Below are 12890 nucleotides of genomic sequence, written 5' to 3'. Positions count from 1 at the left end.
ATCACAGAATTGACACATTATTGCATTTCGCTTCATTTAGGTTTTGCCACGAAACTGAAATGCCATGTAGGAACATTATTCCCAGTACTTTTTACCTATGTGTAAACAGGACAAGTTGACTAGAGACCCGAGGGTTATGCGCTCACCTGAGCAGCGTATATTCATCTTATACATTTATGGCACTCCACTCGAGGCAAAGTGTGATACTTTATAAGCTTGAAATTTGGGGAGGCGGATGACCCCACCGGGGACACCATCACCAGGTGATTTCTGCCACGTTTTCGCAGATTCTAGCCACTACTTTTCAAGAAGAATTTAAGGATTGTGAACAAGATTGTGTAAGATTGAGTTTTTTTCGGGCCTAGGGGCCCCCGCATGAAGCACCACCTTCATTGTATAACTATGACTTCCTAACTCCAGTGATGAATTTTGCCAGCTTCGATCGAAATCTAGATACCAGTTTTAAAAACAAGATGATAGTGGTATTATGATACACAAGACAAAATAGTATTGATTCAAAATTAAAAAAAAAAAAATCAAAAAATATTCGGCTCAGATGAGCTTGAAGATGGACTTAAACCAAAATAAGAAAAAGAAAAAAGGTCAATGACGCTGTTTAATCACGTATCCACTTCCAATGGAATACGTGCCAGGTATTTGCGTCCAACCTTAACTAAGTCTTCAACTCAATATCTTCACAAAATGATTAGAAACGTTGGTCATTAGAGACATACCCTTAGGTTGACGTCCTCCTGGAATGTGATGACCCCGTTGGCACCCACTGCCGTAATCTTGATGGGCAAGTATCGAAGGTCATCCGACGTCAGCTGACCAGTGATGGCCAACTCCGACCCATTGAAGTAATTCGGAAAGGTCAGCGTGGAGACGGAATTCAGGTCCACCGCGTTGTTCAGGTACTCCACGACGATGTTGAAGAGCAGGGGTGTGGCAACTTCATTGTAGACACCTGTCAAAATGGGAACGTGAAAATTGAATCGAGAGTAACAAAATTCGATTTTGAAGAGGTAGGTCAAATTTTTGTACGTTGGTTATGAACAGAATCCGAATAGAATTCGTCTTAAGTACTTTGATAGGTACAGAAAGTCATATTCCGTGGCTATGAAAGGTGCACGGTGATTTGGCTCAGTCCGGAGCGAGTCTGCCTCAAGATCGAACGGACTTGGTTCGATTCCCGAGTCTAATTGAGCAATATTGTGTGTAAACGTGTAGTCCTCTCTAGTAAGAAGAAAAACGCTCTGTCGCTCGGGCTGGACATAAAATGGAGGTTTCGTGGGAAAGAGAGTCACAACCCATGCACGTGAAAGGTCCCACTTCATTCATTCCTCGCAAAGAGCACGGTGCATAATCCGGTGAAGTGGTCCCGCTTCACGGAATACAAGCTTATAAACAGCAACTAAAAATTAGCCATCCAGCCATTTTCTCAGATGGAAAATGAAACAAACAAGAAACAAACCAAAATGCGATATCAATGGCAAAGATATTCAACCATATCTAGCGGAGAGATAGTGGTACAAAACCATGCATCATAATAATTATGTACGCACCCCGTAGCTGTCCGGCAGCAGAAGAATCCTCGTAGATTCTGCGAGCCATCCCACGGTTCTGCAGAGCCAGTCGGACCAGGAAGTTGTAGTTGACCAACCTGCCGAAGCCCAGGGTGACCAGCGAGCAGCGGTCATTGTTGGCCCGCTGGGCATTGCGCTCGATGGCGGACAAGCTGGTCACCCCTTCCGAGGGTTTGCCGTCGGTGAGGAGAAAGAGGATGCATACCATCGGGTTGTGGGTGCTGGAGTTCATCGAGCCAGTGGTCTCCAGGAGTCGAAACCCATCCAAGAGGGCGTCGTTCAGGTTGGTTCCTGGATTTGTTTAGTTTTGTTGTGTGTGGGGGGGGGGGGGGGGGAATGGTAATGAAAACATTGATCAAGCGTCCCATTCTAAAGCATAGGGGAAAATGATACCATAGCAAGTTACATACATACAAAGGTAAACAAACAATGGTGAAGACAGGAAGGGAGAGAAAGAAATGTAGCCCCCATATACCTATTTAACTAAACCGGGTATGACTTGAGATTCTTCTAAATGTTTTCATTTATTCTCCTTATCCAATCAGCAGGGCAAGAGAGAGAAATAAAAGCTTTTCTCCAAGTGTTGAGATAGTTCTTTGAACTGTTAATTGTTTGGTATTGTAATAGAGGAGTATTCTGAATGTCATCTAAGCGTGCCATCTTAGCTTTTACCCCTCTTAATCTTGAATCTCTTGATGTACTCTTTGGCGTTTGCGACGTTGTGTGGGTTGACTTGCACCATCCGGTCACGTTGCCAATCCTTGTACACGTAGTCGGAGAAGGGTAGGATGTTGAAGAAATCCCTGTCACTCATCTCGTCCAGAATGGTGTTCATCGCTTCTTTGGTTTGCCGTATCTTGTTGCCGTACATCGAGGCGCTAAAGTCGAGGACAAACACCACTCTTTTGTTGACGGCGTCAAAGGTCACAGGGGCGAAGCGGTGCACGAAGTTGACTCCTTCGGTCTGCAGGAGGCAAATTTGGATCGTAAAAAGGACATCTGCATCGTAACATCAAGGGTGAATAACACTTCTAAACCAATAGATACAGTGCCTATTGATAGACTGTGGAAAGCAAATTTATACCATCAGCCGTCCAATTTGCACCATTTAATTTTAGTATCATGATGGTGTGTATGTGTGGGTGAAGTTTAGAAGAGTTTTTGGACAGATCCTGTTATCATTTTCCTGGTGACATGACATTTGCTCCTGTGACAGTTGCTCTGGTCTTATTTTCTCCACGGACTTAGGGTTAGGGTTGTGATGGGGTTTTAGGTTCAGTTTGATGTGAGGATTAGGATTAGGGTTAGGGTTATGTTTGTGGGAAGAATTTATGTTTGGCTTAGCGTATAGATATTTCATGGGGGCAATTGTCGAAGGAGCAAAATAATGTCATGGAACATTTTTCCTACCTGCACCTCGCCGACGCCCGGTCGATGAGCGATGTCGTACCGGATGATGAAGTCTCCATAGATACCTTCAGAGTCTCCTCGGTTCTCGTACTCGTTCTGCTTCCGCTCAGTGGGACGGTAATCGAGGCGCACCTTCGTCGACCCGATCGCACGCAGTTGGTCGTCGAGATCGTACACCTTCCCTCTAGTGCTGGCAGCGGCTTATTTCATCGAAAAGAAAACATGTAGATACCTAGTAATTATGTTTCCTTTAATTTTGCCTAATATTGCAAATGTTCATCGGATTTATTTTTCCCCTCTCACTTCCTGGCTCTCTTTTCCATTGACATGCTTCGGGAGAATGTTCTGCAACATCTTTTTAATCAATGATCTCATTGCTTGAAAAGAATACGTATTATTTAATTCATATACAATCGACCTGTTTGCTAAAATGGGCATCATTTGAAGGAAAAATACTCCACAGACAACTTGTGTATACTTTCAGGAGAATTTCTTTGAAGAGTATTTTGCATATGATTATGATAATGATTACATTTGGTAACATTATACAGTTATATAAATAACTGTGGAAAAACGAAATAAATTTGAACTGAACTGAATTGAATTTAACTGACTGATAGATAATCCGTTGCTGAATGCATGAATGATTATGCTTGATACGAGGTGACGAATTAAGACTTACCCGAACAGAAGTTAGAAACTATTTCACTATCCCATTTGGGAACATTATCTGCATCATGCCCTTGATTTCTTTAGAATTTGAATAATGATTATTGTAATCGTCGTCCAATCGATCAAGATGACAAGATAATTGGTCTAAGTAAGTCATTTTGGCATTATATAGTGGCTAAGTATGTTTTTATGACCTTAATCGTATCCGTTTCTATCATCAATAGTTTGATATTAAGATTCCATGCGTAAGATTAATTCAATACCTACTCGATAGCGCGAGTTCAGCCATACTGTAGGGAAGAAGAGTCGATACCGATTCCGTGTAGGATCGTGTATCGATACCAGCTTCCGCTCGCACGATCCCTTGCGGCTCAGTCACGGCAGCGAAGATTCGGAAGTCGTACACGCTCTTTCAAGGTAGAGAGAACACGAACAGATGTGATGTTACAGGGACTGTACAGTTCTGGTTGAGGTGAGGAATAATCTTTTAATATTTTGCGAGATATTCAGAAACCACTTTATGAGATGTCAAAGAGCATGTAATTCTAAGGGGAATCAAAGGTTTATTTGATGAAAATCGGTTTTGAAGTGGTTGAGATATCCAAAAACAAAGTGAAACAAAGAGATTCTAATAAAAGGCCTGTCGCCTTTTATCTGTTTATTATTATCACTTTTTTGGATATCTCGGCCATTTGAAAACCAATTTTCATCAAATAAACGTTGAATCCTCCTTAAAATTACATGCTGAGGTTTCTCATTATCTCACTTCGGAATGTTATAAATCTGAATCCTTACCTCAACCAGTACTGTACAGTCCCCTAAGGCTTAGGTGAAAGAGACATAATCCATGATGGAAACGGCACTGCGAGTTTTTGTGGGTTTTTTACGTCCGCGAAAGCCCTACACTGTTATCCTTTATATTATCTCTTTTTCTTTTTCTTCTTCTTCTTTCTCCTCCTCCTGTTTGTCTTCTCGTTCAACTTCGTTCAACAATTGATGTCGATGAATCTAACAATGCCATGATTGCTGTGTCCTACTAGGGAGTTGTTTTTTTTTTCTGTCCCACTTCCCTGGTCCTACAGGTACCTTTTTCAAACTGTCTGTGGCTAATACGGTTAAAGTTACACTTCCTTATCATCTCCGTTTGTGCATGTCTCGTCACTAATTTTGCACTTTTGTTATCAAGCATATTGCTTCATGTCAACGAATACTTTTACATATTACACGCTTTACACGTCATCAACGACAATAGAAGTGAAGTGGAGGGAAACTTCAGTTTTGGATTCCTTTCTTTTACAGTAGGTCTATGATCTCTGACACTTTAAACGATCGTTAGAGGCCAATTCAATTCAAAGAGATAGATAGTCAGATGAATGGAGAGATAGATAGATAGATAGATAGATAGATAGATAGGTATACAGAAAGATAGACAGACAGATAGATAGGCAAATAGACAAAAAGAAAGATTGAGGCCAGGGATTAGAATAGTTGTGTGTACCAAGAAAGAGATCATAAAGTGTACCGAAGTTAATACACACAAAAGGAGAATATCAGGGCAAACAAACATAATTTTATAACAAGAAAAATATAGCTATAGTATACAAACGTACGCATGTATGTATGAGTGTACGTGTGTATGTATGTATTAGAGTATGCATATCTAATGTATACATGTATCATGTACATTGTATATAAATTTGTAATGAAAGTCAGTTATATCGTTGTCACGTATATGATCTGACTGTTTACGCACCTGCTCGGGTCGTATGCTAATGCGCTGGGTATACCAACCACCCTGTCGCTCCAAAAGTTCTTGGTACTGGACAAGGATCTGTACGTTTCCACGTGGAATAGTGTTGACAGTCACCGTGAACAGGTTCCGCGTCTCTTGCCCCCTTAAAGACAAAAATGAATTCAACAATGATGGTACATTTAAAGGGAAAATCTCCTCTCTTTGTGGTATTTTACCGTCGCTTTAAAATGAATAGATCCAAACTCATGAACATATAAAAAAGTGAAATTTGAGGCCAATATTCGACAAAAGTTTTGAAAGTTGTGAAAGCTTTCACGTGGTGATATTAGACCAATCACGGTGTGCAAATGAAAATAAGGTGGTGTTGACATCACCTGACATCGTGACACCTTTATTGGTTTAGACACATTTCATTTTCCGGCGTGGATGAAGGATAAGTTATCAACGTAAAATCCTTTTCAAGTCGCCATTGTAAAATCATTACAACTAAAAAAAAAAGAAGAACAAAAAGAACAAACACTCAGCAACATAGATGCGCATGGATATAAATTACTAGAGTAATATCTAATCATTCAGTGATGAAAAGTAGTTACAAGTTTGTTTGTCAAACCAGAGGGGGCTGAATCATGTAATCATCTTCATGACATTGCATCTCATTAAATTTGCGCGGGCGTTAAGTTTTGATTAGTTCTCCAGAACAAAATAAAACAAAAATTCTGGGGTAAAACCTATTTGAAGCATAATGAAATAAAAACAATTAAACAAACAAACAAACAAACAAAAAATGGAATAGTAAAAACATAACGGATTGCTAATGTTTTATGTGTTTGTTCGTGTTTGTCATCGATTCTCTTAGCTTTCCCTTTTTAAGTGGGGGTCCCCTTTTCAAGGTTTCAAACTCACCCTGTTGTGTATTCCATCATGTCGATACTCGATATAGAAATATCGGACGGCTGCGATAGATCGCTGACGATACACCGATCGATGGCAAAACCTTGATATCGAACCCCATCGACTGTCCTAAAAAGGAAAGAAGACATCATTTGTATTCGTTTCTTTCAATGCCTAATATGTATTACTTCTTAGGGTAAAACACCGATTCTTTTTCAAGTGAGTTTACTTTACTAAGAGTAAAGTTTGTTAACTTTGATAGATAGTGCATTCACCTATTATACTGAAAGAAAAGAGAAACCTCTCAACAATATAAGTTGATAAATGCATACTTTGTCTTATGTACCACTTTGCGTTTGATGGAAATAAAGTATGATTGAATTGAAATTGGAAGTCTTTGTCGTTTTTTTTTCAGTTTGCAATAATGTGATACACGGAGTTCTTCATTCTCAAGATCATCAGGTCCGTAAAGTTGTTTTTTTTTTTAATAGCAGATTAATCCCCTTAAAGATTTAGCTAATTATGTAGTCCACACTCACGCACTAAAATTGCCGATCGTCTGTGCGCGCGGCGGCTCCTTTGATGAATTGCATGCATACGCGCTGTCAATCCTGTAAACAACTTCTAGTTCGGGCTGCCGGGCGGCCGGCCTTTCTTCCCTTGTGCATAACATGTGTGGCGTACGTATACTCTACTATACGTACACTTTGTACAGTACAGTAGACCAAGCGTTGTGGGACCGGACGCGTACATGGTGTCACTTTGAAGGGCAAATCCAACGATTTAGCAGGTTAATTCTCACGCCGTTTTCAGAGTATGTTGTCTAGTAGGCCTATATGAGGAGTCTATATCAAGTCTTTAAGGTAAAGGGTGCATATTCTATGTAAAATAAGTAAGTTTTCATGCGGGAACTTAAGTGTCCGGAAACCCAACCCCCCATTATACTTATAGTGTATGTGCGGGATTTCCGAGTGCGACGTGCGTAAATGTTTGGGACGAACATCTTCGGACGTCTTGACCCACAAAGGTACGTGAAAAACGCTGAAAAATGCTGTAAGTTTTCGAATTTTCGACCCATTTTATAAAACAAATGATGCACAGGATTATTTCGTGGCGTTAGTGGAGGCGTAGCTCACTCTCGGGTATTTACAATGTAGTGCATGTTTCACAATTGTAAATACCCTCGAGTGCACTATACGCCTACACTAACGCACTCTATCCTGTGCATCATTTGTATATTATAGTGAATCATTCCTCGTTAATGATTGGTTGTGACGTCACCCACTGGTAATATTGTTGAAAATTTCCCGAAACATGCACACGCACACGCACACGCACACACAAATACACACACGCACACACACATACACACACACACACACACACACACACACACACACACAATGCTTACATGGCAAAGTCGGATATGTAAGAGTTGAGGGGCAAGAGAAGATCGAAGGAGAGCTTTTGCGTCACTCCGGCCGGGTTCCGGATGTATGCCCTGATGGTCGTACTGGCAAAGCGAACCGCGATTCGTGTTTCGGCGTGGAATCGGACCATTTCCGGAGGGACAGGGGTCTACGTAAGTAGGACAAAAGGAAAAACGCCGCCTTATGTCTTAATACAATAATTGTGGTTGCTAAATCTGTAGTTATACAGCACTTTGATATTAATTTTCGGCTGTCTTTATGCCTAAGATGGGCCTCATCAGGTGACTTATTAACGAACGGCTGTTATAACTATAATGCGAGAATAAGTTCTGAAAATATGACTGTCAAAACGAAGCCGACAAAACGGGGGTTGCCATGGTAACAACACTTGGAAAGGTTAATGTTAATGTTATTACAATACATTGGGTTTTTTTACTTTTCCTATTACGTTGCTTACCACTACCGCCAGTTCTCTACTATAAAAAGTACATACTATTGCTACAAATACAATTTGTCCTTCTCTTCGTCCTCCTGCTAATACTGCCGCTACGACTACTTCTTACTTCGTATACACTATAAAACTTTGCAGCACAGAATCACGGTGCTATCACTAGTATAGACGCCACTGCCACTGACAGCTAGCGGTACGTTTCCTCCCACTTCTGACTATTGCAATTTTTGTTTCGGAAAATACTTTTAAACTACTATGAAATGTTTCTAAACAAGACATGTTTTTATAACAACCTTTTGAAGGCAAGCATATCTGTTATTATTCCTTCTCTTTTTTTAAATAGTTTTGGTCACTGAGTGCTACTCACAAAATTACTATAACCATGTTTTTTTAGAACATAAACAGATTTGCCGCCATGTTGGTTTTCAATTTGTTGTTTTCAATTCAATTCAATTCAATTCAATTGAAACTTTATTTTCATTTTTTTTTCTACAGCATATACACAAAGCAATGTCTGAAATAGGACATGCATTTAAATGATACACAAGAAGAAAAGAATAATATTACGTTCATTTCTATGATCATACAAAAAAACGGCAAATAAATCATACAGATACATTTATATGATATTGTGCCAAAAAGACTATGCTTCCATTTTATGCAGGTATCTCAGATATCTTTTGGGGAATGATAATCAGATTCGATAAATATGTTTAAAAATGAACAAGCAAATACAGAATTAAAAAGTTAATTACAAAGTTTAGTACCTCAGGAACTTTTGGCCCATATTGTTCGCAACTTCTCATTAAATACTCACCAACTCCACCGCTTGTCTCCGAACGCGATTGATGAAGTCTCGCTGGAAAAAAACAATGTGTGATATAAAAGAGAAAATTTTGCAGAGCAGAAATATCAATCTTTAAAATAAGACATGAAGCTATTGATCCTAGGCGTTAACATTGCAATTCCACATCACATCGAAGTTGACTTTGATACACATTACCAAAAAATAACTCACAAAAATCATGGGGGAAGATTTTAGCTTTTTCAAGGTCGGATATAAAGAGGAACTTTAAAGGACAAGTTCACCTTCATAAACATAAGGATTGAGAAAATGCAACAATATTTGTAGAAAACATCAGTGAAAGTTTGAGGAAAATTGGACAATCGATGCAAAAGTTATGAATTTTTTAAAGTTTTGTGTTGGAACCGCTGGATGAGGAGACTACTACAGCTTGTGAGTCATATGCGTACAACAGTATAAAGAAAATGTAAAAGAAAATTCAACATATTTTCACTTTTTTCGCATAATTAAAGAGCACTTGACTTGCCTCTTTCTAAAGGCAGGGGGAATAATATTACCCATAACATTTGTCGGTAACGAGTCAGGGGAATGTGTACTTTTTTCAAAAGATGGAATTTTGTGAAATTCTCTTTATATTTTCCTTATATTGTTGTACGCATGTGACATCTAAGTTATTCATACACTGCAGTAGTCTTCTCATCCAGCGGGTACTGCACAAAAACTTCAAAAATTCATAACTTTTGAACGGATTGTCTGATTTTCCTCAAACTTTCAATGATGTGTTCTACTAATATTGCTACATTCTCTCAATCCTTATGTTTATGAAGGTGAACTTGTCCTTTAAGGTTTCACATGTTCCATTTACGATATCAAGCAAACCTACAAATATTTGGAATACTATTCATCTATTCATCTCGTGTCCCTGTCATGAGAGGACCATTTCAACAAGCTTACTCTGTCATCTGCATCTAACTGGACGTACGGGTATCCATAGCAACCAAGCCGAAGTGAAGTGCTGACAGCGTGGGCCAGGTGAGTTTTAGGGCTGGCTCAATGTCATGGATTAAATGACAAATTCGACCGTCGTACAGATATGTGGGGCTTATCTTGCTTCACTTCCAAATTTATTTGACGAGCTGTTTTTGAAAACTTTCCTATAATCTTACCAGAATTCCTAAGCTGATCATTGTTTATGGGGAAAAATCACCGAAGTGAACGTACGAAAGTTAAATTGGGTAGATGAAACCATTGATCGAACAGATAAAACTTTTTATTGCACTTGACGGGATATTCTTTTAAGTCGAAACCTTAACTTACTCTTTGAATAAATTAATTCCATGTTAATGCGCCCCTGCTGTAGAATGTACAACGTGGATGAGTGGAAATATTATGTTTCAATGAATCTTAAAGAGTGTTGAGTGCTAAAACCATCTACATGTTATCATTACACGAGCATCCCAACTCGAACCACGTAATACAGTTAGTACTTGAAGGTTATGAAAGTTTTACATCAATCTCAAATATCACATTTCAAGGCTTTTCAGACGAGACCAAAGAGGATCACCTATAAGAAGGAACGAAAACTTTGAACTGTCTTTTATTTACATGAAATACAAAGGAAGTTGTCGGTACACTGTGATTTAAGAACAAGAAGTATAGGCACAAGTTCTTCAAGTGTTTGAAAGATCGTCTCGAAGTGAAGAAAGTCAACAATATTGATGTCTTTACAAAGCTGATATTCAACGAGAATAATTGGACACCACATGGAACTACATAATGAATAACAGAAAATTCAAGTTTATACCTGAATGACATAAACGCTACGATTTTATATTCACATATTATGAATATAAAATCATATATAAAAATGATTTTCTGTTATAACAGAGACTAAAAATGACATTCCTATAGTAAAAAAAAGAGGAAATTCAGGAATTGACACAGTTTATTGCACATTTTGAAAAGGCAAATTATATACTACTAATTAAAGTATTCAAGAAAAAAATAATATCGGCAACATGAACAATGCCTTGATACTTTTCTTGCTGTTGTTGTGGCTTTTAGTTTGTAACGTGTACTTCGTCACTGTATACTTTGTATTGTGCGTCGCCTTTTGTACGATAAAAATAAAATGATTGAATTGTTTTGCCATTGAACTGCAATTAAGGAAACGCTTTCAAAAACAAGATACGCCTGGAAATGGGTTGCCTCAGAAGTTTGTCTTTGTTTTTTAATACCTGTGAAAAATCTTCATAAAGTGATTGAAGAAATCAGTACTAGTATACTACCATGAACTCATGCGGTTCAATCAAAATCTTGTACTTTTATTTTTGTCTGTCCATAGTTAGAATATGGAAATGTCGTCTTCTACCTATGGTGCCCCCATACACCACTGTCGCTTGCCACTATTTACTCTCTCACATTGCTGGGTAACAATTTTCACACCAAAGTCGAGAGGAATTTGGTGGCCGAAACACTTAGTCCAAATAAAAGAGTCAGTGGCCCGGAGTCTAATAAAAAAGACTCATGGTTAGTTTTCCAGCCAGCTTCCCACATTCCATGCGATAGGTGATCGATTTATCCAATCACGAATGAAGACCAAAGAAAGATTTTGACTTGATTTGATTTTATTGGTTTCTGGGTTATCATTGTAGGCCTACATGTACACACAATCCAGTCATGGTTAAGCTCTATGATGTATATACACATACATTGCTTACACAAAGCAATTTCGTCTCCATTAGATTTACAATTTATTGTTTGTTTGTTTGCTTGTTTGTTTGATTCTATTTTCTTTGACATAATGTCATACATAAATCAAATTTCTTTTGAGAAACAGACCCATAACGGAAAAACGGTCAGGGGAAAGGTCTGGGGTAATTGTCAGGAGATAATTGCCCTAAACCCATAAAATCATGTATAGGCCCATAATTATATAAAACACAATGTTGTATGACAAACTTGTATACGCGGTTCAACAAATAATGGAGAAATGCTACATCTTAAGCGTATGTATGTATGTATGTATGTTTGTTTGTATCAATCGATCAATTGATCAAGAGAAATACGGAGAGAAAAAAATAAACAATGCGTGGATGTGTGGAAGTATCATTGCAATGAGTTGAGAATCAGAACCCTTGACTTTTTATTTATTCATACATGCGTGGAATCTGGTTAATATTTGATTTCGTCCCTTCGAAGGAGTACGATCCTTGTATAGCACATATCCCATTCTCGTTGAAAGTTTAGGCACTCCAAAGCCCCTTGATCTTTATTCGTCACCCCACCAATCGCCCCATAGCCTACCCGTCCCAAATCCTTCCTAGACGCCTCCTCCCCTCCTCCCCTCCTCCCCTCCTCCCCTCCCCAGTGGAGTGTGTACTGCTGTACTCCAGCATAGATCACGCTTCGCACTCCGGGGTGAGAGATCGCGCCACAAGGTGTGTACCTTCCCACGCCCCCGTCTTTGTTAGCCCGCCACGGCCGGGGTGTCTCCGCGAGAAGGCAACTCAGAAAGTCAGGGCAGTGGTGGTGGGGTTGGTGGTGACAAGAATAATAAGCCCCATTCAAAAAAGGAAAGAAAAAAATACACACCAACGCACCCACCCGTAGACTTCCACAAGCGTGCACAGTCACATGAAATAAGTACATGTACACAGCCTTGCAACATCACGATTTAAAGGGATCATACATAGTTTTGGTTGAGACCTAATTTCAGGTTTCTAACATTTTTTGGTGAGATAATGAGAAACCTCTTATGAAATATGAAAGAGCATGTAAATATATGATGAATTCAACGTTTATTTGATGAATATTGGTTTTGAAATGGCTGAGATATCCAAAAAAGAGTGATTCTAATAAAGTGTGGGACCCACACTTTATTACGATCGCT

At 39.0% G+C, this 12890-nt stretch overlaps 1 protein-coding gene across 1 annotated transcript in view; it reads right to left on the bottom strand.

Annotated features, from left to right (window-relative positions):
* The window catches only part of LOC139741064 (uncharacterized), a 36110-nt gene that overhangs the window by 21727 nt on the left and 1493 nt on the right, over positions 1–12890 (bottom strand). Inside the window, exons 2-10 of the mRNA XM_071651651.1 lie at positions 9011–9052; positions 7724–7890; positions 6325–6441; positions 5422–5563; positions 3936–4077; positions 2997–3196; positions 2259–2550; positions 1566–1877; positions 735–967 (exon numbers count right to left, since the gene is read on the bottom strand). Of these exons, the coding sequence (XP_071507752.1) occupies positions 735–967; positions 1566–1877; positions 2259–2550; positions 2997–3196; positions 3936–4077; positions 5422–5563; positions 6325–6441; positions 7724–7890; positions 9011–9052 (1647 nt within the window). The remainder of the gene's footprint in view (positions 1–734; positions 968–1565; positions 1878–2258; positions 2551–2996; positions 3197–3935; positions 4078–5421; positions 5564–6324; positions 6442–7723; positions 7891–9010; positions 9053–12890) is intronic.

The sequence above is a fragment of the Diadema antillarum genome, unplaced genomic scaffold, assembly GCF_040938485.1.
Source record: "Diadema antillarum isolate AM-2024a unplaced genomic scaffold, OU_Dant_1.0 seq00000900_RagTag, whole genome shotgun sequence".
Lineage (NCBI taxonomy): Eukaryota > Metazoa > Echinodermata > Echinoidea > Diadematoida > Diadematidae > Diadema > Diadema antillarum.
Note: the sequence above shows the minus strand (reverse complement) of the source record. Positions and strands in the feature narration are given on the sequence as shown.